The sequence below is a fragment of the Hibiscus syriacus genome, unplaced genomic scaffold (genome assembly GCF_006381635.1).
Source record: "Hibiscus syriacus cultivar Baekdansim isolate YM2019G1 unplaced genomic scaffold, ASM638163v2 tig00110931_pilon, whole genome shotgun sequence".
In the NCBI taxonomy this organism is placed as follows: Eukaryota; Viridiplantae; Streptophyta; class Magnoliopsida; order Malvales; family Malvaceae; genus Hibiscus; species Hibiscus syriacus.
The window spans coordinates 1,146,122-1,173,248 of NW_024062918.1; the positions used below are offsets into that span (position 1 = coordinate 1,146,122).

Below are 27,127 nucleotides of genomic sequence, written 5' to 3' on the forward strand. Positions count from 1 at the left end.
AAAAAAATTAAATATATAAAAGGTATCCATCTTATTTTAAAATTTAGTCCCTATGTTGTTTTTGTAAAATCGAATTTTTGTACCATTTTTTATTTAAAAATCTTGATCCATCCCTCAACTTTTGTTCTATTTACCGTCAATTGTTGATTGATAAGGGGTATTCAAAATCATGTATCCGAAATTTTCGGTTACTAAAATTTCGGTCCGTATCCCGTCCATTAAGTTTGGGTACCCGTATTTTCGGGTCACGGGTACCTAGTCCATATTTTTTAAAATTATATTAATTTTAAAAAATTACATAGAAAAATTGTAAAATTATAAAATTTAAAGGTCTATTATACTAATCTACTCATAATTTTTTAAAACTTAAATTATATAATTTAGTTTGTTATGGTGAAATAATTTTAAAAAATTAATAATTTAGAATGTTATAGTGAAATGGTTTAAAAAATTAGAAATTTAAAAGGTGTGAAATAATTTGAGAATTAGGAATAAAAAATCTAATATAAATAAAAATTTAAAATATAAAATAGATAAAAATCTAAAATGATTGAGAATGAATCTTTGTAAGAAAATAAGTGGAGAATCTTGAAAACTAAGATTGAAACCTTTATTCCCATGGCATAACATGTCCCTATAATCTTTACACTCAACCTCCCACACCAAAACTATTTGTATTGAACAATTCACAAATCTAAGTGTTAAATACATCAATTACATGGACAAGGCAGGGGGCTTGCCCCCTTTGATCAATTGGAAATTTGCATTATCAATCCCTCTCTGACATTAGACATCTAATTTAATCTGTTCAACCCTTTAATTAAGTGAAAAATGAGCTTTTTACCCTCCTAAAAGTAATTATTTAATTCATATCTTTGTAGTAATTACAAAAAGATAAATTACACCGAATATCAATGAATTTTAGGTTGTGTATAAACTTTTAACGGAAAAGTTTGTAGTAATTATTTAATTCAGATTGCCGTCAATTTTTAATGAAAAATGATGAGTTTGGAACATAATGAATAGTCAAATGACCATTTTATAATTTTTAATAGTCGATGGACTCAACAAAACAACTCTTATAGTTGAGGGACCATTTTATAACTTTTAATAGTTAGAGGATTCATTAAAGAAGTATCCTATAGTTGGGGACTATTTGTGTACGTACTTTACCCTATAATTTAACCTTATTGAAACTGTAAAATAAAAACTTATCCTAACCCCGGCTTCCATCCGTCCGTCACTTATGAATGGTGGGTAGTGGCCACGTTTAGTGCACAATACTATAATTAATTTTTGACGATATCAAAAACGCGGGACAGTTGGTCATCTCTAGACTTCACCAGGCTAACCTTCTCTTCTCCCCCATTATATAAACCACCTTCAAACCCTCTTCTCCTTCTTCTTCAAAGCTCACAGAAACCCTAAAATGGGAGGAAGCAAGTTGTTCAAGGGGGTATGAAGAAAGAATCATGGTTAGGGTCTGCTTTCAAATGGAAGAGTTTGACCATCCGTACGTCTCTCTTCCACGATTTGATTTTCAGGGTTGCTTCCTTCTTCGAAGCTGTGTACTTGGTCTCTACTCTCTGTTTCTTCTATCTTTGTTGTGGATGCCAACTTTGACAACATTTTGTACACTCTTCGTCTTCTTCTTCTTTTTCTTCTGGTTCTTGTTTGTATAAAAATGTAATAACAGAGGTCGATGATGATTCACATGGAGATCTTGAGAGTCGATTTAGATGAGATTTATTTAGGTAAATTTGTAGGTGAGTCATGACGGGATGGATGTAACTCGGTGTTGATTCATTTGTCTGGGCATGCAGATGTGAAAGAGAAATATAACCTACATTTTATAAGCATGATAACGATATGTTTTCTCACACGCTAAAAATTGAACGAGATGGTTACACGTTTTGAGAGGAAGGTGATTTCATTGCAACAAGTTGGATCATGGATCAGCATGAGTTAGGTTGGATCAGGTCGAATTTTCAACTATTTTGATCTATTCCGATCAAAATATATCATTTATTCGAAATTTAACTTGACTAGAATTTATGATAGTTTCGCCCGATTCAAAATTCGATTTTCCTGTTGAAATCAAATTTGCACGTGACACGACTCGACACAAATATGTATATATAAAATTCTTAAATTTATTCGACAAAATAATGATATAATTAAAAATAATAATAATATAGGAAGGAATATTATTGTGATTATCTCTAGATATACAAGGTATAACTATATTATTTTTGGGTTGAATAATTTTCATCTTAAATTCAAACTCAACCCGAACTTATCTTCTAAAAAACCTGACCAATCCTATTTTTTTTAAAAACAAATCCGATCTAATGAGATCGGATTTGATCAAAACCCGTCTAATTCGATCTCGTGCTCTTCCCTAATTAGGACAAATTTTTCCCTAAATTCAAATTGGATTTGATATTAAAATAATGAAAATAGACATTGATTAGAACTGTATTTAATTTTTTTTCTTTGAGTTGAATCCGCTTCACAATTTTAATTAGAATCCGATTTCAATTTTGATAAGAGATGTGTGGTCAAATAAGGTTAGATTAGGTTTATGGTCCATTTAAACTCGATCTTAGTATTATACCCTTGCCCCCATCATTCAACTTAGGTTAAGATAGAGTTTATCATATCTGAAATTTGAGTCGATTTTTAGGTAAAACTTGTAACTGAAAAAGACATAGAAAGATAAATAATATTGTATTTTTTTTAAATATTTAAGAGATAATTAAATTATTATCTCGAGTCGAGTAAAATATTTTTACCCTAACCCTGAATCTGACTTCATCCTTAGAAAAATTTGAATTCGACTCGAATATAATTTTTCAACAAAAAAATTGACCCTATAAAGTTGAGTTAAATGCAAATCCGTAATTTCAACCCAAATCAATTTAATAAAAATAATTAAATAAAATAATACTTTATTTATTTAATTAATAATATAATATAATATTAAAATTTAATTTATTACCATAATTTTAGTGCTTCATATATTATTTTTTATATTGTTTTATTAAAATCCGACTAATAATATAGTGTTGTTACCAACTCTAAATCTCCTCTACAAATAACACTTCTGTAATTGTTCTTTCTTCAATTGAAACTTTTAGAAAGAACTCTTCCGTTGATGGAAGCTTCCGGAGTTTCGTATAAAAACATTAAACATCATACATTGTTAGAGAAGAGATTATAAGTTCAACTACCCACTATTATTCATTATCTTCTTCATATCATCTACTCTTATTTCTTTTACAAAATTATTAATTACAATTCACTATCTAAAATTTAAAAAATAAACCATTAATAACGATCATCACCTCAATTTCTTCAGCAAAACATATATAAATACATAAAAGAAGTAATTGTAGACGTTCTCTCGTATAATATTATTAAAATATAAAAAACAGTATTTATATTAATCCAAAATATCATGATATAAAAAAACGTTTGAACTATGCTAAAAGATTACAAAGAATTTACAAATTAAAAAAAATTGGAAGCAAAAAATAATGGCACAAGCTGTTTAAATAGCTAAAACTATCCTGCTTTTCTAGTATCCTATGGATCATTATCATTACCATGGTCATCATCAGCATGATCGACACCGTCATCGACCTTTCTCGGTTTCTCTTTCGCATCAGATCGCGTCCATAATGCATTGCTAGTCGCCGTCGCTAGCCGCCGACTCCCGAAGTGCATCGCCGTTCGGTCCATCGACGACCCTTGTGTCCCGACCAAATCTTCAATCACTTGGTTATTGACCGCGTCGGCAAATTGTTTCAACACTAGGACGTTGCTTGTGGCAGAATCCGATGTGGCCAACAAGTCGCCGACTATCCCGAGCTCTGGACAGTTGATTCTGTCGAATAACTCGATTGTCATCGGCGTGTCTATACCGTCTCGTCTCCCTACAATGAATAACTCGAATTTGTTCTCCATTTCTTTCAATGTGACAGCAAGTTCTTCCCCATCGTGCAAAGTCTTCTCTTCATATACAATTAGTTCTTCATTGGCAGTTTGTAATCGGAACTCGTTGATGTAATCGTCGTCGATATCATTCGGCTTCTGGGCATCGACGAGATCATTTTCAAATATTCTTATAACAGTTAAGCTAACTCCGGGCTTCCTTGACATCCTCCATGCATAAGCTAATGCTTCGCAATCGTCGGCTCCGCCGAGGAATAACATCGCTATATCATGGATTCCGTCCTCGATATCGGAGACTTTTGCCTCTTCAAGCCCACGGTCGATGAATATTCCGACAGAACACGGAGCATTGAAAAGCACATTTTGATTTATGTTACGAAAGGAAGATTTAGCCTCCCGGATAGTCCCTCCTTTAGTGGCTCGTTTATGGAACGGTAAAATTAAGAATGCCACATGCTTATCTTCGGCCAAACTACAAATATCCCCATGCATGGCCATGGAAGGTGACACCGCGGTAAGCGATTGGATCCGAACGTTTCGTATCTTGCTCTCGAATTCGGTGAAGGCGGTAACGATTTGATCAGTTTCAGAGCTATCGTAGTCATGGTCATCATTGGCAGAGTCTTCGAAGCGGGGACTGTGCGAGTCGTGCACGATAAGCATCGTCGCGGGTCGGCCAGGGAGCTCAACTAGGTGGAGGGCGAACACCGATAAATGATTACGTCGGGAATCGTGGGTAGCGTCGAGGAGCTTTAGTATTCCGGGCACATTGCAATACGAATGGATGCATACAAGGATCCGTAACTCCGGTTCACTCTTAGCTTCTTGTATCGTTCTACTATTACTCTTTACGAATATTGTGGTCCGCTTGTAGATGGCAGCAATGGTGGGAGCAATTATGCTGTTCATTACTAGAATTGCAATTATCGTCACCGCATAATCTCCATCACGTAAAACCTAATTACGATCAAATTATAGTATAAGAATCAAATTTTAAATTCGAATATTTTAAAAGGATAAAAAACTGAAATTCGAGTACCTTGTTGTCCAAGCCAGTGAGAACAATAAGAATGGCCCATATCCCCTTGGTGCTCATAAGTAATCCAAGAGCAAAGCTATCTTTAGTGTTGATGTTGGAGACAGCTGAAACGGGTAGGAAACTGATGACCTTAACGACGAAAAGTACGATTACGACGATGAATACTAGGCTCCACTTTGTTATCTTGAAGATGTCGACTCGAAGACCTGCGATGACGAAGAAAACCGGAAGCATAAGGCCGGAAATGAAGTAACTAAACCGGCCCATCAACATGATGGCTAGATCATCGGGCAAGATGAGGCCGAATATGAAAGCTCCAACGATGGGGTGAGTGCCGGTGACGTCCGTTACGAATGCGCTTAAAACGACACCGACGAGGGCTAAACACAAGTAACAATCGCTGTAGTTTTTGTTGTCTTCGGAAGTGTAATTAACGACCCATGCGAGGAACGGGCGGAAAGAGTAAAAAGAGGCCAATACGTAGGCTGTTGTGGTAGTGATAACATATGGAGCATGAAGGGGATTGCTGCAGAATGGTATCAAAATCACAACGAGAATCCACGAACCCAAGTCGCTGATGAGGGCAATGGGAATCGCCAATTTTCCGATCTCGGAGTTGAGTAGCTTGAGATCGGACAAAATCCGACTTACCGCCGGGAAACTCGTGACCGCAAGCGAGGCAGCCCATAGAAAACCACATTCTTGATGGTAATATTTATCTGTCTCACTCTCATGATCTAAAATCCCACGCAATATATAGAAAAAACCAACCCCTGTGACGAAGGGAAGAAAAAGGCCTGTCACAGTGAGGATTACTGCCTTTTTGCTTATCCGACCGATGGAGTTTAAGTCGAGCTCCAAGCCGACTAAGAACATGTGAAGAACAAGTCCCATGTATCCCAAGGTTTCGACCGTAATAACACTCCGTGTCGGGAACAAATCGGCAAAGTACATTGTTTTCCCAAGTGCAGATGGACCCAACAATATACCACCCTGCATAAACATCAAACTCTGCTCTCAAAAATCATTACATATATATATATAGGTCACATCGAAAATAGATACGGAACAACAACAACGCTTACGAGGATATCCGACACGATCCTCGGTTGATGTAAAGGCTTGAAAAGGTGGTAAAGAAAGCGAGTGATGATCAAGATAACGGCGAGCTGCGTGATGAACAAGGGGAGAGCTTCGCTGAAGGGGTTATCACCTTGCCAGATTCCATTGTAGTTAGTGATGTTGAGAAGGAAACATTGGTTCTCTAAGCCCTCATCCATTATTTTTGGTTGCTCGGTCGCGCGACCATCGATCCTTTCCTGCGGGCATATACGTCAACCGGTGGCGTTCGGATGGCTAATCGAGGGGGGGGGGGGGAAGGAGGAGAATAGAGGTAGGAAAAGGGTCAAAGAGAAAGAACCGGAAGACAAGTAGAGTTTCTTCTGAAATACTATAGGTTGTAAGGAGGCAAGTGTAAGAATATAAGGTTATCCGTTCAATTTGCTTCCAATTTTTGTGGTTATGTATTTCATTTCTTGGATTTGATTGAATTTGACATTTGAAGCAATTCGCCTAAAATTATTTAATATTTTTCATTTACAAAAATATATATATTTTTTATTTTTATAATTAAATATAAATAAAATATATATTTTAAATTATTATTTTTCTTAAAAGAGAAATAAACAATTTAGAACATTTAAATACACAACTAATAAAAGTGATCAATTAGTTTTGACCAATTAGTTTATGCAACTAAGGTTGTAAACGAGCTGAAATTTTAATGTATTATTTTTTGAGTTGATCTCGAGCTTTTTGAGTCATGTATCATGTAACTCATTTCAACTCATTAGGAACTCGAGTCAAATGCATTTGATTTGAGTAATAACTGAATCAAGCTCGAGTAACTTGTTTTCTATCTCGTCTCATTTACAATCCATTCTTATGACAAATTGAAATGAGATTTTACCAAGAACACGTTACTTGAGGTTGAGCTGCTGAATAGATTATTTTGTTTCATAATATAATGTGTTTAGTCATCTACTCACGTCAATTGAGGTATTGATTGGTTTTATTTTAAACGATTTTATTTAATCATATGTCATAGATATATTCATTTATATTCTTTTCCACATTTATAATATTATATAATATAAAATTGAGAGATTAAATTAAAAATATAGAAAAATATTGTTAAAAAGAGAAATTGACGTTAAACATGTATCCACTGTTGTTAAGGAGTATGTGATTCAAATTTAGTTAAAATAAATTTAACATTAAGGAGGAATTAAAGAATCAATAAAATCATGGACTAAATCACAAAACAAATCAAATTACTTGACTAAATATCAAAACAACATCGTTTTTATTTTTGATTTCTCAATCATTTATATTTTATAAATCCAAATTCGAATCAAATTTGAAGCTTAAACAAAAAATTAAAGTTAACCCGAACAATTTGAACAAATCAAAATTTAATAATCTAATTTGTGATTTAGTGAAACTTGCCATAGGCAAACTTTTCTTATAAAAAAGTAATACGCTCAATATTTACATTTCTTCTCTCTAACCTACTTATTCTTTTTTGAAACATCTTTGTCCCACGCGAACTCGAATACCTGAAATGTTGCACCACCAGAACGGAGCTCGAAGCGGATTCCGATATCGCCAACAAGTTGCCGATGACGCCGAGCTCCGGACAATCAATCATATGGCACAATTGTGTTGTTATCGTTTACTCTAACCCATCTCGTCTCCCCACAATGAATAGCTGGAATTTATTCTCTATATCTTTCAATGTGTCGATCGATTCTTCGCCACTATTTAAAGCCTTCTCTTGGTATACGATAAGTTCTTCGCCGGCCGTTTTGTACTGGAACTCGTGTATGTAATCGTCGTCTTTCTCGTTTTTCCTTCCAGGAATAATCGACGAAGTCCGTTTCAATTAATCGTATAACGGTTAAGCTCACTCCTGGATTCCCCGCCATCCTCCAAGCATAAGCTAAGTCTTCACAATCGTCGGCTCCGCCTAGGAATAACATTGCTATTTCACGTATCCCTCCATCGGAGTTTGAAACATTGGCCTCTTCGAGTCCACGGTTGACGAAGATTCCGACCGAACACGGAGCATTGAGAAACACTTTTTGATTTATGTTATGAGCTCGCTTATGGAATGGTAAGATTATCAATGTCACGACCTTGTCTTTAGCTATACTACAAATATCCCCATCCAATGCCATGAACGGAGACGATATGGTAAGTGATTGGATTCGGACATTGGGAATCATTTCTCCGAATTTTGCAAAGGCGGTGATGGTTCGGTCCGTTTCGGAGCTAGCGTTGTCACGGAGGCTGTTGGTGGTATGCGAGTTGTGCACTATGAGCATAGTTGACTGCCGTTCGGTGATCTCTACGAGGTGGAGAGTGAAAACCGCCATACGATTGTATCGGAGATCATGGGAGAAATCGAGGAGTTTTAATGTTCCCGGCACGTCGCAATACGAATGGATGCATACGAGGACTCGAAGCTCGGCTTCCGGTTTAGCGTCTTGTATAGTTGTACTGTTGTACTTGGCGAATAGATTGTTCCGTTTGTAAGTGGCGGCAATGGTGGGTGCAACAATGCAGTTCATTAATAAAATTGCAACCATCATCACCGCGTAATCACCGTCAGGGTTTCAAATCGCGGTCGCGTTTTCGGTTATTTTGGATTTACCGTGATTATGGCCGTCACGGATAACTCGAACGGCGGTGAAACCACTATATCGCGGCCGAAATCGTAGTCACGGACCGTTTTTTAAAACCCTGATCACCGTCGTGCAAAACCGAAATAAATTCGAACGGACTACTAAATCATATACTTCGAATATGGACTGTAAAATATAAATGTGAGAAAAGAAAGTACCCCTTTCTCTAAGCCAGTTGCAACAAGAAGAATGGCACATGTCCCTTTGGTGCTCATTAGAAATCCAAGAGCAAAGCTATCCCTGGTGTTAACGTACGAGATGACGGAAACTGGAACAAAAAAAATGATCTTAGTAGCGGAAAACAGGATTACGACGATAAATACGAGGCTCCACTTTGTTATTTTAAAGATGTCGACTCGGACACCGGCAACCGCAAAGAAGACCGGCAACATAAGCCTAGAGATGAAGTAATCGAACCGGTTCATCAATGTGACAGTTAGTTCATCTGGCATAATGAGCCCAAATACGAAAGCTCCAACGATAGGATGAATGCCGGTCGCATTCGTTATAAATGCGCTTAAAACGGCACTGACAAGGGGGAAACACAAGTAGAATTCGCTGTGCGGTTTCGAGTCATCGGAAGTGTAACGAACGATCCACGCGAGGAACGAACGGATAGTGTAAAAGGAGGCCAACACGCTGGCTATTGTTGCAATGATAACAAATGGAGCCTTCACGGGCTTAGCACAAAATGGGATCAACATAACCATAAGAATCCAAGAACCCATGTCGCTAATCAGGGCAATTGGTCTCGCCAAAAGCCCGATTTCGGAGTTGAGTAGCTTGAGATTGGATAGAATCCGATTCACAGCCTGAAAACTCGTGACTGTTAGTGTCCCGGCCCATAAGAAGCCACATTTCTCATTGTAATATCGTTGTTCATCTTGTACGAAAGATCCATGCAATAGGTAAAAGAAGACAAGCCCCACGATGAAGGGACAAGCGACATTTGTGCAAAGGTTTCCAATGTAACAACATTTTTCCGGAAACAAATATATAATGTGTGTCAGAATCGTAAAACGAATCGGACTGCGGTGCTTACAAGAACTTTGGAGACGATTCGAGGTTGATGTAAGGGTTTGAGGAGGTTGTAAAGAAAGCGAGTGGCAATTAATTTAAGATAGCAGAGAGTTGGGTGATGAAGATAGGTATAGGTTCGATGAAAGGATTGTCACCTAGATAAATTCCATTATCAGTAGTAATATTCAAAACGAGGCATTGGTCCCCAGAGCCATCGATTTTTATGTCTGTCTGCAGCGCTACGATCAATCCTCTATGTCGGTGTGGGCGTCGACCGGTGGCTAATGGGGAGGGGAAGAAGAATGGAGATGGAGGGGAAAGGGGTCAAAGAGAAAGGAGAAAACGGAATATGATCCGTTCAATTAGGCTCCACTTTGTGTGGGTTTCATTTTCAATCTTTGGTTGGGTTTTTTATATTTTATTAGTAACTTTCATTTATAGATTAGAAACAATTAGACTCGAGTAAATTTAATTCAATTGAAATTATTTTTAGTATAACATACAGGAGGAAGTAGGACTGAATATGTTTAAACATTCAATATCTTCATGTTTAAGAATGAAGAACTGTTTAAACTTTATATAAACTAATAAATATAGAATTTAAATATGCCAAATGTTGTTATATATTTTCAAAAATATAATCCTTATATTATAGCTTCTTCCTCATCATCGATATCCATCGTGCACCATCAGATCTTTCTGAGATCATGGCAATAGCTTCTTCTTGTACCAAACAACAGCTTTACCATTCAGATTCTCAGATAAAACCTGAACTTCATTGACAAAAGGTTCGAAAATAGAGTTATGGTTTTATTTTTCTTCTCAAATAAGACCTAAACTAACAATCAGCTATTGCAACAGATAAGGTCAGTTTCTTGAGTTCAGGGTCTGGCAACTCATGTTGACCCATTTTAGTGAAACTTGCCATTAGCTTCACTTCTCTTCCGGTATCTTCTTTGAATTTGATCTTCATTTCCATTTTCCTCCATGTTTTCTGGAGACAAAACTAGGATGAAACCGTGGGTACAAAATATATAACTTCGAAATTAATAAGGATTTAAGACATTTTTAAACCAAGAAATGAAGATTATGTTTAATTTATCTACTTTTAAAAGGCTTAATATATTATTTACTACGATTTGTCACTTAATACAAATGTGTACTAGTGTTTCTTGCTGCAGTTGAAACATGAGCTTTAAGGGTTTCGATCCAGAAAAACCCAACAAAGCAAATTATGTTTACGTTAATTAAGTTGTTGGCAAGTTGTTGGCAATTGCAGGTGGAGATTGGAAATTATGATTCACTTTACGAGACTGATATGTTCAATACAATATTCACGATATTCGAATTCAGGTTATTTATGTTTGAGTGTCAATACAGCATATTTAATAACATGTTTTGCAGAGATTAAGGTAACAAAGGAAACTAGAAGGATTCTTCCTTCTGTAACCCTACAGTTACACATACTCGGCCTCCCTGATAAGGTTAGGCTGATAGCAAACTATTTCGCCCAGTATGAACCAGTTTTACGATAAATCGAAAGAGTACCTGTATCGTATTGTTTCAATCTTTCAACTAATCAGTATCGATACATTTCAATACCAAAACAAAAACGGGACACCCCCCAAATTTGGTATGAACCATCAGCAGACCCAGATGTAAAACATTTTACTATTATATATATATATAACTAATGGCATTCATAATGTCCTCAGCAATTCAGATGAAAATAAAAGCTATATGCATATATATACATATATATAAATAGTTCTGGGGGTTCACTTTAAAATGTAAAGAACAAGAGTTCAGAACAATTCTTTTCGAACAAATTACAAGCATCAATACTATACTTAAAAGAATAACGTACAGCCAACTTCATACCTTCATAGTCCATACTTCACCAGGCATGACCTTCCTTTGTCAAACCAAAGGTAACCACAATCATAACAATCACGGACTGCAAAAACAAGAGCGGACAGCAATGTAAAAGAGAAAGCTTGTAGCAAAGCACACTCAGGATTTCGATCCTTGTTTCTTAACAAAAATACAGAAGCATATGCTATCATAGTGAGAGGAAAAACAAGAATGAGCAGTTCCAATTCGTGAGCATGCACAAAACGTTGGAAATAAGAACTCAGTTTTACTTTGACACGTTCATATATAGGTATGGGATTATAATCCTCCAATATTGTTAACACTTTGAAAGATTTGATTTGAGTATACCCGTGTCACACAAATAATTCAGTTTTACTTTGACACGTTCATATATAGGTATGGGATTATAATCCTCCAATATTGTTAACACTTTGAAAGATTTGATTTGAGTATACCCGTGTCACACACATATTATTTTCATATCCGGCACTCAGCCCATAGTCTGAGCAACATAATATGCGGTTGCTTCAGGATAAATTCAATAGATGAACTACTTCAGCATCAATTCTACCATGTAAACATAATGTGTAACTAAAGAGTAATAAGTCTCTTAGAATAATAGATAGCAAATAGGGTAATTCACTCCCCTTTGAGTTTCAGAACTTTTTTTTTCTTTTGCAAAATGCAAACAGACTAGTATCATCATCCGGTACAATAGATAACAGAATAAGAAAAGAAAGGTACTCTGAATAAAACTTACAGCAATAGCACATGCGAGGTATCCAGCTTTTTCTCTATTATCCACTCGGACACAGAGGATAATAAAAGTTCCAACATACCAGGGAATACCACCAAAGAAGAAGCCAAGAAAAAACCTATCCAAAAAATAGCTATAGCAAGTCAAACCTCTGAAGTTTATCAAGCATCATTCCATGAAAATTATTGCAGTAACATAGTGAACCTTAAATATATATATATAGCTACCTAGACATTGACACCAAATAGTAGGGTTCGATGCCGAATGTTATTAATTTACAAATTCATAATTAAGACAACTCAACCAGGTCTTAAACTTCATCCTGTCAATTCTATGAGCATAAGATATGAAATTTTCGTAGCCTAACATGATAGTGAATTTGTACAATAGGAACAATCATTTCTGAACCAAATCTCAGATAAGGAAACCCGAAAAGAGTTGTTATCTGAATCTTCAACAGCTTATCAGCTTACAGATGACGATATGGACATCAAATTCAAAAAAAAACTTACAATGACCAGCCGATTCCAAGACCACAAACAGGAAGGCGTGGTGGCCTCACGGGTGCCGCTTCTTCAACAGGAAAACCTTCAAAAAAAAAATATCAAATTCAACCAAAGAATCAAAACCCAATTCACTTTAATAATCAATAAACACCAATTAACCAAAGTAGATTATGAATTTCCACAAAAAAAAAGCCAATCACCAACAATAAAATAAATGATCTGTGTACCTGTAACGGTCTGGTAACCATGGACATAGGGGTTGGCGAAGCACGGCGGAGGGACGGGGTGGGGTAAGCCGACAAAGGGATGCTGAGGCTGAGGCGGAGGCGGTGGTGGTTGTTGAGGGAAAGGAGGGTAGTAATTGGCGACGCCTTGAAACGTGCCGTATTGATATTGGTTTTGAGGGTTGAAATTGGGGATGACGCCTCTAATTTTCTCATCTTGGCTCATTTTGTTATGCTTTCTTTTTGCGGCGAGGGTTTTCGAGTTGTCGGCGTCTTGGAATTTGAGCTCCGCCGCTGTGATAACCCGAAGCGGCTGACAAAGCGGCGGTGAAATACAAAACAGAGAAAGGATGAAAATATTAATAGATCGTCGATAGTTACGGTGCTTGGCGGATTTAAGCGCGAGCAGTTAGATCATTTGTATGGGCTTAAATCATGGACTTCCTAGACTTGGGCCCAGAGTAACATTATTCATTAGTCCAAATCACGTGAGTCTTTACGGTATTCAATATGAACTAATTAATCAGTAATAAACAAATATTAACGATTAAATCCAAAAATATATATGATTATAATTTTAAGAAAACCTAACTCAATCTTATGATTTATATGCCTATTTTTACTTAAATAATCTTAATTAATTATCATTCACATAAAGATCATCTAAACATCATAAACGACAGTCATATCAATATAGTAAATTATTACGTTAATACTATTAATAGTGTCATAGGAGGGACACCTGCCCAAAACCCAAAATTAAGAAATAAACTATAATTAAAAAATAAATTACATATTTAGTCACTCACATGTTATTTTATTTCTATTTTGATAATCTAATTATTATTATTTTTAAATCATACTTAAAAATGTATTTTGTTTTTGTTTTAGAGTTAAAAATTTAATAAAAATGTTGATGTGACTTTTTAAATTTATTTTTAGTTTTTAATTATTTTTTCTTTTATTATTTTTTAATAAGGTGGAAATGATTGAAATTGAACTTTGTTCTCTTAATCTTTTTTCAATATTTATTATTAGAGACACAATTTATATATTTATCCTGAATTATTAAAATTCCATGGAAGATATTTCATAATTTGGAGGTCTCCTACGGAAACTGCTCTCAATCTAGTGTTGGGAACAGCCTACCATCTTACCTCCCCCTTACCCCGTTACATATGGGAACAAGGGACATTCATTTTCATAAACAAGTTTAACTGTTAACTAGCACATCAATACTGTATTAATAAAATATTTGTTCAATTGTTTTTTCTTTCTTAATGGTAAATTAAAACTTGATTTTGACACCGCTAGAATGTAAGATTATTCCTATAATACTCAACAATAATCATTATTGTATTTTTTTCCATAAATATTAAATTGTATCTTTATTATCGATTTTTCTTCTATTGATGTCGTTAAAGTTTTATATCTTTCGAAATACTACAATTCTTTGATCTTATCGTTATCAATTTCATCATTAACTAAATCTACTCTATGATATTATATATACTTTTCCTAACAACCTATAAATAGTCATCATTCTAAATCTTTCTTTCATAATCTAAACTCTCTCAACTATTAATCTTATTCTTCTTCATTAGATAATCTAAACTCTCTTCCTCTCTCAAATGAAGATGATCATTTTACTCGGATCTGATTAGATTAAATCGATTTTTATTTTAAAAATTTAGTTTCTTGTCGGATTTAAATTTAGGATAAAAAGTCTACTCGACCGACATATTATTATAAATATTTTTTATACATTTAGGGATAATTGCAACAATACTTTTTATATTTTATTCTTTAATTATATCATCATTTTACCAAATAAAAATGAATTTTTTATATAGGTTGAGTGTTGGTTTTGACCTAAAAAATTAAGGTAGAGAGATTTGATTTTCAGGTTAGGTTCGGATGGATAAAAAATCTAATCCGATCGAACTCATTATCATCTCTTCTTTCACAAAATCACCGATCACAACTCTTGGTTTATCCAGAAAAGATAATTATTAATTTAATTAAAAGTTCAACAATATAATCATCTCGTAATTTAATCATAGACTTGAACCAGTCTCCTGAGTTCCAAAGTGGTAACGTAATAAAAGGGTGATTGAAACAAGTTTTGTAGTTGCAGACTGTAGCATTCGGAACTGGACTTCCAAGAAAGAAGACCGTTGCCTGTTCATTTCTTTGGTGTTTGCAGTCAAGTCAACTGCTCTCACCCATCGGTTTTTCTTTCCCATGAATTTCCACTGGGAAATTCTCAAGTTCCTTGTAATTATAATTGCATGCTCTGTGTTCTGCTCTTCCCCGGCCCCCCGTTAGAGCTGAAATGAATCAAACAAGTCTTTATATTAAGAGAAAATTATACTAACATTCGTTATTATTTGTTTTTGGAATATTTGATTATCATAGAGTCATCAAGTAAGTCTCCATTTCTTTCACTATTTCTGGGCAGCTTCAGTTTAACACCGAGAATTCATCCTGGAATGTTGCAACGGAGCCAAACCTTAGCCATTGGAAATGAGTTACATGCAACTCCCCCCTCCATACTCTCCATTTCTTTGTCGGGTTTTGGTCTCTCTAACTCTAGCTTTCTACCAATTATTTACCGGATTGATTCTCTGCAGTCACTGGACTTTTCCGATAACTTTTTCAACTCAATCCCAGCCGAGTTTTTCAACAGTTGTGGAGAGATAGATGGATTAAGGAGCTAGAACTTTAGTAACATGTTGATTGTCTCTTTCAAAAGTTTTCTGAGTTGGAATGCTTGGGTTTTTCTTTCAATTCTTTGGGTGGAAATATTGATTCTCAGTTGGAAAATCTGAGTACACTGACAAGTTTGAACCTTAGTTCCAATTCTCTCACTGGTCCTATCCCTTCTGTAATCCTTGCAGAACTTGATGTATTTGGAGTTGGAAAACAACAGCTTTACTGGGATCATACCATCTTCAATTGCCAACTGTTTACTGCTTATTAACCTAAACCTCGAATACAATTATCTCACTGGTTCATACCTGATAGCATCACGAACTTGGAGAGATTCCGGTTATGCCATTCAAGTTGCAGATTTATCTTAATCTCAGCTCCAACCTCTTTGAAGTAGAGATTCCAAAAACTCTTTCCGGGCTGAAAAGTTTTGGATCTCTCCAACAACAAATTCTGAGGTGAAGTTGCTGATTTCCTGGTTGGCTTGTCTTCCTTGTCACAGCTAATACTTTCCTATTATCAGCTTTCTGGAGCTCTTCCTAGCTTCAGTCAAACTGTTTTAGTATATGCAAGTGGAAATCCAGAACATCCTCCATTGGAGAAGGAAGATGAAAATGGTGAAGATGAATATGACAAGTTTTGTTTCTATGTAAGCATGGGATTGGGATACTACATTGGATTCTGGGTTGTTTGTGGGAGTGTGGTAATCAAACGGTCATGGAGGCGAGCCTATTTCAGATCAGATTTATTGATGAGATGAAAGATACGGTCTATGTGTTCATAGCTCGTTGCGGGACAAGTTTCGGGAGTGACGATGATGAGATGCTCCTGATCAACTATAATAAAAAAATATGCTCCTATTTGTGTGACGATGCCCACTGCAAGTGATTCCTCTATATTTAATTTCCATTTGCATGCGAGATTCATGTATTTAGTTGTATGAAAACTTGCATCTTTGTATTGGAGAACCTTGTTTGTTTGACTTCATCCATAAAATTAAACATTAAAGAAACTTGGGGGGAACCCATAGGGCTATGCTGCACAAGCACTAAATGAAGCCCCGCCCTCTCAGTTACTCCCTCTTCTCTGTTCCTTTCACCTAACGAAGGTGTTCTTCTTCAATCGGTTATTGGTACCACGTTGACGACAGCTGGAGACAGTATGTGGATTTAATAATTAGAGATTTTAATGTTTGTGGTGTTTTTAGAATATTATAAAAATTTTGAGTTTTTTTTAAAAACAATAATAAATTTATTTTTTTAATTTTTTTAAATATCTTGTTTCACATTTTGAATGGTTAACGAAATTTTTTAACCGTCGTCACAGATCAAATACTTAAAATGGTAATGTTTGATACTTATATTGACCGAAAAGTTTAGGCATTAAATGAGAAAATAGGAATAGGTTGGATTTTTTTTTTTTTGTATTAAGCTTCAAGTAACCTTTCAGATTACCAGAAATATACTTATATTTCAATTACCTGCGTTTGCTTTAACCATTTCTCGTTCCGTGACCACCTGAAACTGCAGGGGAGAAGTCTGGAAGGCTACACATTTACAGAAGTCATTAATGCTGAGAATACAGAAATAGATGATGTGACCTTATTGTGATAATCTGTTTATCCTTCAAGCTGAAGGTAACAAAATAGATTTCAATATGACCTTTTGGCAATAAAAGGGCAGTCATGAATAGATGCAATAATTACAATTATATAAAACAATCGGTTGATTTAGGACTGAATTACACTTACACTGCTAAATCAGACAAGTCAAGTACCTATATTTCACTCCATATTTTGGTGGGCAAATCCCATCCACGCATAACCTCGATGTCTAAAAGAAGATATAAATGTTAAAATCTGGTCATGATTAGGAGGGTTTAAGATTCCTTTTTATAGGGTCTAAGTGGGAACCTGCGCAAGTAGGCATGGACTGCCATTAGAAAAAGAAAAACTATACCAAACCATGTGAAAGAGACATTAACCCTTTACATGCTTCCCTTCATGGTACCGCCTCCGTCTAAATAGATAGCACCTCCAAGGGGTAAAGGGTGTGCTTCTGTGTTACAAACAAATTTGTCTAGTGGCATAAGAGAGTGGTCACTACAATGTTTCAGCAAGGAAAAATGTCTCCATCTTATCTCTTCTTCGAGGAGGAAGAGTGGTGACGTCGTTACGTCTAACGACGTGTATCCGCCGGAATCAACCTTTGTGTATTTCTCAAATGACTCAAAGATCTGCCAACCCCATTCCCGATATCTGTGATACATGTATTAGGAGGGGGAAAGTTTGTATGCAGTTGGCCTTTAAAAATGTAGAAACTAAATGACGGTAAATAGAATGATTTACGAAAGAACTAAAAGGTCGTACTTTGGATCTTGAGTGATACGATACAGTACAAACAAGGATTCAACAGTTTCGGGACGCAACAAATTGTGACGATCACCTCGCTTAATTACAATGTCATTTACATATTCTGAACTCTTATTTCCACCATCAAGACCACTTTCAAAATATTCCTGTTGAAATCAGATCATGACAGCAGATCATTACCCACAAAGTTATATAATATGCAAAAAGAATAGCATGTATAGATGAATAAGAAATTAATTCAATCCTATACTGATTATCGCAAACAAGTTAAATGAAACCAACCTTAGTATGAAAGCATGCAATTTCAGGAGCCAGACCACTGGCAGTTACTGAATACATCTCAAAACATGTCTTTGCTAAATCTTCTGCAAGTTTCAAGTTTTCCAGATCTTCAAATGTAAGAAGGTTGTACTTCATGGCTTTCTCCTTTATGATGCCTTTAGTAGCACCAAGCGCAAGAGTACCAGGCAAGAAACACACCTGGAAGTACACTAAAAATACTTCCATAAATCAGGGGTGCTCTTTTGCATCCGAAAACAGGAATGCATTCACTGGAGTCAATGATTAACACAGACATATAACTTATGCATTCATGTAAGTGAATGACACAACTACAACTATTGCTTTGATGGAGTGAGCTAATACCTTAGTTTTGATGGTAAAGCCAATAAGTTATGATGCTGAGGGAAAATAATCAAGTTTTGACTTCACAGATTAATACAGGCTATGGGATGGGGCAAGAAACCTCTTGTTGGTCCAATATGATAGATCCAAAGAGCGGGCTTAACTTTTATGTATCTAAGTAGGTAACTGATGATTTTTTTTATAAGGCAGAGCAAAAAACTTATCTCAAGGATCATAACCACCTAATAAATTTTGGGTGAAGAACAAAAGAATATATTAAGGAACATTCAGTATGAATTCCACAGTATTGGATATGTAGAGACCAAAGTCCGAATTAGCTGAACAAAATTTTAATGACTTCGTTAATGAAAAACAGGGACAAAAGGAAAAAGAAGAAAAAAAGTGAACCATATACTCAACTGTACAAGCCTAGATCGTATGTCCTAGAAGCACATCATGTGTAAGCTTATTCTAGAAATGTCATAATGCCTTAAACAGTATATGGCAGGATGAGAGAAAATTTAATATCTTTCACCTAAACAAGAGCACCAAACGTATCCATTTATCAAGGTATTCCTGAAAACGCAAGGGTGGAGGAAGTACCACATACCAGGTGATCCATTTTTGGATGGAAAGTACCATTGGGTCCCCAAGGCAATTCTCCCACAAAAACCAACTCATTTGGTATTGTTGTTTGCACAAGCAAGTGCCTAACACCCCTCATTGCTTTATCATGCATATCATACAGATGTGAAAGTACCATCTTGAATAGATTGAAGCCACACTTTGATTAGGTACTCGTAATAGCTATCACCTCGAGATCCGAGTCTAATTTCTTCTCCGATGAACTGACCAGATTGAGGGCTGCATTTCATGGCAAGTTATATCAAAGAAAATAAATAAATACTCGCCAGAATGATCTGCATTCCTTACTAAGACAGTTTCAGGACTAGATAATTACAAATACATATTATAGTGATGGATGACAATGATGATAAGTATTAAAATAATATCAGTAGAAGATAAAGTGTATTAATCTCAAATCATTTAGTCAATAGAAGATGAGATCTATTTTCCTTTGTCCATTTAATCACATCTCATTTCATCACTGAAGCCATTTCATTCTGGCGTAGTTACTGAAGTACATTAATTGAGAACAAAAAGTGTGAAAGCCAGATGTCAAAGCAAACCTGAATGTTTAGACCACCCAAAAGAAGGTAACAGCAATTGCGTAATGAAAACCCAGATATCACATTATTTTCTTCAGTGTTTAATGACTAAAATCAGTTATCCCAGCAATAGGAAATTTCTGTAAACCTAACTTTGCAGACTACAGATCTAGAAAGATATAAAGAAAGAAATTGCAGTTTAAATATTAATGACTTCGGAATTATGGCATATTTGAAGTGAAAGAAACATGCCTGATGCAGATAGGAACCAGTCCTTCCACCTTTGGAAGAGTTTTGAAATGCGCCAAAACCTTCATCCCTTATGTTTTATACTTCGGATCACCAGAAATTTCACTAAGGTAATTGAACTCAAGCTGTAGAGTGGAAACTTCTGAAGTACTACTATTATCACCAAGAGATGGAAGAGCTGAGGAATCACTTAGGACAACATCACTGAAAGGAATGGCAGTTGGACTGGAAGTAAAAGCAGCTAGCAGACGATCAGCCAAATTTTTTGCAATGTCTAGATAAACGATAGGTTTTGGTCCCTTGTTTGTTAAGTTCACATCTTTATCCCCCCCCCCCCCCAACTCAAATGATAAGCACTCAATAGACCACCCAAGACCCGTATTGTGGTTCCAAACAAATTAACTTGCCCTTTCTGACTAATCCTATCTAAAAGATGCGACTCAACCCATGATCCTGCTTCAGAAACAACTTCCTCGAGACCCATTATCATGGCAGAATCAAGAGCGTCTACAATTGTAGCACCTAGACCTCCTAACCCGTGAATTCCCTTCTGGCTTAGTGGCATAAGCTCATCAGAACCCATAGCAAACTTTTTATAACCAGACCATGCATGGATAAAAGCCTCCTTTACATTTTGCTGTCTAGCTTTCCATTTTTCTTCATCAGGTTCATTTGCTTTGCCAGTAAATGTACTGGAACTACCTTTTTCATTTTCCGATAATCAGGGAGGAAGCCTGGGAGCTCTTCTCGTAAGCTTTTAAATATTTATGCCAACATCAGTAACTACCTTATGTTTTTCATCTGTCCTAATACCTTTTGCTAGTCCATCAGAAACAGAAGGTACTTTATTTGCATGAGTCAACAATAGACATGCTAATCCAAATATCATTAATAACCCAAAAAACTTCCCTGTACTACAACTTACACATTCACGCCTCATGTCACTAGTAAACAATGTCTGAGTGATCACCTGTAATAAACAATAAAAGAACAGAGAATAAATTCAAATTGTAAATAGATATAGGATTCAGATAACCATTATCCGTATAAATAAAGTGGACTCGAGTAACAGATTCGAATATCCGATGCTATTTGAATCAAAATAAAATCAGATTCAGACAATACACAGCCAAGGGCTCATATCCAAAACCGCCGCAGGTAGTAAATCAAATATATCAATTTGCTAGTTATTTGAATCCACAATACCCGGATTCTCAATCTTTTACTAACATTGTCATCTCTTCGTTTTCTGCGCTTTATTTTTTCTTAATTTCTTCCCTTGAACACTGATCGCTTTCAGAAATATAAGTGTTGGCATAAAAGAAATATATCAAAATGCAAATCCCCAGAGATCGCCTAATATCTAAATCCGCAGGTAGTAAATCCAATATCTCAATCTGATAGTTATCTGAAACCCCAATTTGTTTAACATCCACTGTCATCTATTCATTTTCTGCGCTCTAATTTCCTTAATAGTCTTTTTTATTCCTTATTTGTTAACGCTGTTCATTTTATAAATATAATCACGTTTGCATAAAAAATACATCAAAATGCAGATAGTGAATCCAATACATCAATTTTCAAGTTATCCAAAATCCGTAATATCTGAATCCTCTACTTTTCATTAAACACGGTCATCTCATCTCTGCATTGTCTACGCTCTCATTTCCTCGCTGATTTTTTTTTTATTTTTTTGAAAATTTCTTCCCTTTCACACTGATCTCTAACGTAACTATAACCTTGTTCACATGAAAAGTACATCAAAATGCAGATCCGAATACCTCAAAGAAATATGAAAAAAAAAACAAAGGAGGGACAGAAATTGAATACCTTAATGAAAGATCGGTGACGGAACTTTGCGCTATCATAGTGAATATCTTTCATAGAATAAGGAAGCGATTTCGACATGATCGAAAGCTCTGATCTAATTGTATTCCCTTTTTTTCTTCTAAATTTACCAGTTTTTTTATATTCAGGAATTTTAACGGGCGAAATTTAAAAAAACATATATATTTAAATAAATAGAAATTGTGAGAGAGCGATGGAAGTTTTGTTTTTGGCGGGGCACTGGTTCGCGCGACTATTATATATTTTATTCTTATTTTTAATATAAATTCGTCATTTTTGGGTTTAATTCCATCCAAGGGCCCCAAATTATAACTTAACTTTTAAATTGTTTCTTAAACATCATAACATTTTAATTAAGTCCTCAAACTAATCTTGTCCTTCCATCAACCTATCACCAGCTCAAGTGTTAAAAGCATATTCAAAATACATAGATCAAATTTCAAACCCGAGTATACTTACTTTTGGGAATGGATAGAAGGGGAGCGGATGAGATAATTACACCTCTAAAATTTTTAAATTCTTATATATTTTAGATGTTTTTTTTATATATTTTTGATTGAAAATTTATTTTATCTCCTAGAATTTTAAAGGTTCACTTTCTCTTAAAATTATAAAAATTGTCCCCTCTTAATATAAAATTTTGTGTTCGTCCATACTTACTACTTGAATGGTTTGAAATCATAGGTGAATCGAATTGAATTCAATCAATTTTTAAAATTTATATAACATTTAATTTATTAAATAATATTATAAATCCTACTTACACATTTGAAAAAGAGTAAATGTGCAGCATTATAATCTTACTAACATAGGTTAAAAAGGGTGTGTAAACATGTGAAAAAGAGTATGTACACGTCATGTTTATATGCATGTGAAAAAATGTGTGTGAACAAAATATGTAAAAAGTATATATGAAAACAAAATTTCAACAAATATATTTAATTTAATCTCCACTTCATTCAATTGAATACAAACTCTATATTATTTAATGCTAGACATTAGTGGATGTAAATATGACTTGTCCAGATTGAAATTAAAATTTATTTTTGTTAATTATTTATTTATTTATAGCATTCACCTGAATTTTTATTTGTGTTTATTTTGTACAATAAATTTATATTATTAATATATATATTCGCCTTCCAAAATAACTATTTCTAACGCCTTTCACCATTTAGCCTATTTAAACACCTTCAGGGTATCAACAAATCCTCCACTAAAACCCCATTAACTTTCTTCACTTGTTCTTTACTTCTTCCACCATGGTTGTTCAATCACAGCCTGCAACATTAACCCATTGTTCTTTAATCGAAACATGCAACAAACCCACCACTGTTTTCACATCAATCCCAGTGATAAACCTCGAAGACCCCGAATCGAAGTTTTTGATGGTGAAAGCATGTGAAGAGTATGGGTTCTTCAAGGTGGTGAACCACTGTGTTCCAATGGAGTTTATTACAAGGTTGGAAAGTGAAGCAGTTGAGTTCTTCAATCTACCTCAGTCTGAAAAGGACAAAGCTGGTCCACCTGACCCTTTTGGTTATGGAAGCAAGAGGATTGGATCCAATGGTGATGTTGGTTGGATTGAGTATCTCCTTCTCAATACCAACCCTCAAGTTGTTTCTCTCAAAACCCTTGCCATTTTCCGACAAAGGCCAGAAGTTTTCCGGTAAAAATATATACAATTTTCTTAAAAAAAACAACACTTTTGGTCAAATTATGGTTTTGGTCAAATTATAGATTACTTTTTTAATATAAAATCTTATGTTCGTCTGACTTAGGTCTTCTACTTTCATAATACAGTTAGTCAGTGCAAATAGTTAATACAATTAATTATTTTAATTAAGATGCTAACATAGATTTTTCATTTCAGTTTAAAAAGTTAACATTGTCAACTATATAGGTTAATTTTCAAAATTTGAGCACAATAAAGGACCAAGAATAAAATTTGACCCAATACTTTTCTTGTTATTTTGATGAAGAAGCTCAGCCGTAAACGACTATATCCAGGCAGTGAAAACACTGGCATTTGAAGTACTGGAACTGATAGCCGATGGTCTGAAAATCGAGCCAAGGGATGCATTGAGCAAACTATTAAGAGACGAGAACAGTGACTCGTGTTTCAGGCTAAACCATTATCCACCTTGTCCGGAGCCGGAGGCACTGAGTGGTAGGAATTTGGTGGGGTTTGGGGAACACACTGACCCGCAGATAATATCTGTCTTGAGATCCAACAACACATCTGGTTTGCAAATTTGTCTGAAAGATGGCACTTGGGTTTCAGTCCCACCTGATGAATCTTCCTTCTTTATCAATGTTGGAGATGCCTTGCAGGTACTAATATAATGTCTAACCACGCACTCCTAAATTTCTCTCCTCTACTTCTAAATTGGAAAGATCAATATATTCATTTTTGGATCCGGTGTAGGGATGTTAATTTTACCCGGACCCGATAGGTTTCGTTCTGACTTGGTCATGTTAATTTTTTATTTTGAAAAATTAAGTTTAAATCGTGTCAGATCTGATTTTTTTAAGAGTATAATTAGGTTTTTGAATTTAAAGTGAAAAAATCCAACCCGATCCGATATAACATTATAATTATTTTATATATATATAGAGACAATTACAAAAATAACCATTTTATTTTACTTACTTTTTTAATTAAGTCATTATTTTATCTAATAAAGATGAATTATATATATATATTTGGTCAGGTGCGAGTTTTAACATAAAAAAATCAGGTCGAATGGAACCCTTCCAAAATCGAGTTCGAGTGGGTTAAAAACCTGACCTGATCCATAATCATCTCTAATTCAGTGGTAAGAAGAGCTCAAGATCTCTTCTCGGTTTTGAGTATTGGAAATAGAAAAATGAATTTTAAGAAAATTTTCATCCCCTTTGAGAGATATCAAAAGTCTAATATAGAATTTTGATTTTTACATCTCTTTAAATCAAAATCAGTCGGATTCGAGTCTTAACCTCGCCTCTAATTATAACCTAATTTTATGTATTTTTGATACAGGTAATGACAAATGGGAGGCTCAAAAGTGTGAGGCATAGGGTATCGGCAAACACACACAAATCAAGGGTTTCAATGATCTATTTTGGAGGTCCACCTTTAAGTGAAAAGATAGTCCCATTAATTTCACTAATGGGAAAACAAGAAGAAAGCTTATACAAAGAGTTCACATGGTGGGAATACAAGACTTCGGCTTACAAGTCAACGTTAGCTGACTATAGGCTTGGGTTGTTCCAGAAAACTCCAAGTACAAGCAAATGATGGTTCATCCAAACCCTATTTTACCTTAAAATTTAGGGTTTTTTCTTTGTGGTCCAAGAGTTGACTCTACCTCCTATAGCCTATACCCCATAGATGGAGAAGCACGTATGTTGTTGGTTTTCCTTTTTATCTCTTTTACGATTAGGTTGAATGTAACAAATAACTACCCTCTTCCACCATCAATGCAAAACTTTACCATTAGGTCATATTCTTATATATTGCAAGTAAGATTGACTTTCATATTTTAAGCTAGTAGGTTTTTCACTCGGACTAGACATAAACAAAACTCGAATCGGTTTGAAATAAATAATATTTTTGTTTTAAGTTATTCAAGTTGAATTATTCGAATTAATTATCAGTATTCGACTTATTAATCGACTAATTTAAATTAGATAATGTATAGATCAGTTATAAAATTGACCCTTCATTAATAGTGTTAATATTCAAAGTTCCAACATTATTTAACTAATTTAGCACCTCATCCTCCTAGACTGACTAATAATTAATATCAATATGCCATCACTTATATAATGCAAATAATTTAAATATTGAGTGTTAAAAATAAAATTCGATCTAATCATAATTTTTTATTATTCGAGTCCAACTCATTTACATCTTTAATAGAAATTGAGATAAAAGAAACTAAAATTTATATATATTTTATCTTAAAAAATAATCAAATTAATTAATTAAATTAAATTCAAGTTCATAAAATGTTATATTTAATGGTATTAGGTAAACTACTTGGAATTTCAATCCTCTTTTAAACGACCAAAAGGTATGGAAAGGTTGATTTCATTGTCATCTTTGAGTCCACTAGCACGGTCCAAAATTGATTCATTCTTTTTGGAAGGTCATTATATATATATATTTCATTTTTTATTTTATAAATATTGAGAAGTCAATTCCTTTATTTTAATTTATTAAAATTTAGGTTAAAATACACAAATGGTCACTTGATTATAGGACGTTGTTTTGTTAAGTCTCCCGATTATTAAAAATTACAAAATAATTTTTCGACTATAGGGCATTGCTTTGGTGAGTCCTCTAACTATTAAAAGTTACAAAATGATCATCAGACAATTCATATGTTCCAAACTCGTCCTTTTACGTTAAAAATGACAGTCTTTTGAGTTAAATGTTAACATACTGATTGAGATATGGTAAAATCTGATCTCATAACTGTTTCAAGTGTATTTTGTAGATCGAGTCTCTGTTTACATTATGACATCGAGTCAATGCTTAAATATGTCATCAAGTCAGTGCTTGAAAGCAACAACAATGCTAATAGACATCATTAAAATATGATTTTATTATAATCCTAATCAGCATGTTAACGTACAGTCCAAAATATCGTCAATTTTTTAACATAAAAGGACGAGTTTGAAACATATGAATAATCATGTGACTATTTTGTAACTTTAATTTATCGGATAACTCAACAAAGCAACATCCTATAGTCGGAGATCATTTACATACTTTACCTTAAAATTTAAACATTTTATTTTATGAAAATAAAAAGGTAAGGAAAGGTTGATTTCATTGTCATCTTTGAGTCCACTAGCGCGGTCCAAAATTGATTCTTTCTTTTTGGAAGGTCATTATATATATATATATATATATATATATATTTCATTTTTTATTTTATAAATATTGAGAGGCCAATTCCTCTATTTTAATTTATTAAAATTTCGGGTAAAATACACAAATGGTCCCTTGATTATAGGACGTTGTTTTGTTAAGTCTCCCG

At 34.6% G+C, this 27,127-nt stretch overlaps 3 protein-coding genes and 1 pseudogene across 4 annotated transcripts; 1 reads left to right on the plus strand and 3 right to left on the minus strand.

The window, feature by feature from the left end:
• Positions 1–3,588: 3,588 nt before the first annotated feature.
• On the minus strand, positions 3,589–6,283 carry LOC120146870 (cation/H(+) antiporter 15-like). Its single transcript, XM_039160350.1, has 3 exons — positions 6,082–6,283; positions 4,997–5,989; positions 3,589–4,914 (listed from the first exon to the last, which is right to left on the minus strand). Exons 1-3 carry the CDS (start codon positions 6,274–6,276, stop codon positions 3,589–3,591), a joined length of 2,514 nt encoding a protein of 837 aa, XP_039016281.1. The 5' UTR covers positions 6,277–6,283.
• Positions 6,284–11,484: 5,201 nt separating this feature from the next.
• On the minus strand, positions 11,485–13,471 carry LOC120146695 (60S ribosomal protein L18a-like protein). Its single transcript, XM_039160195.1, has 4 exons — positions 13,128–13,471; positions 12,907–12,982; positions 12,398–12,512; positions 11,485–11,719 (listed from the first exon to the last, which is right to left on the minus strand). Exons 1-4 carry the CDS (start codon positions 13,348–13,350, stop codon positions 11,660–11,662), a joined length of 474 nt encoding a protein of 157 aa, XP_039016126.1. The 5' UTR covers positions 13,351–13,471; the 3' UTR covers positions 11,485–11,659.
• A 4,108-nt stretch (positions 13,472–17,579) lies between these two features.
• Positions 17,580–22,246, minus strand: LOC120146834 (annotated as a pseudogene).
• Positions 22,247–23,326: 1,080 nt separating this feature from the next.
• On the plus strand, positions 23,327–25,460 carry LOC120146770 (gibberellin 2-beta-dioxygenase-like). 2 transcript variants are annotated; one of them, XM_039160267.1, is made up of 3 exons: positions 23,327–23,766; positions 24,080–24,431; positions 25,120–25,460. In XM_039160267.1, the coding sequence occupies exons 1-3, from the start codon at positions 23,360–23,362 to the stop codon at positions 25,375–25,377; spliced, it is 1,017 nt and encodes a 338-aa protein (XP_039016198.1). In that variant the 5' UTR covers positions 23,327–23,359; the 3' UTR covers positions 25,378–25,460. The 2 variants fall into 2 exon arrangements, with proteins under 2 accessions (XP_039016198.1, XP_039016199.1); XM_039160268.1 differs by having other exon boundaries at positions 24,083–24,431; positions 25,120–25,455.
• Positions 25,461–27,127: the final 1,667 nt, after the last annotated feature.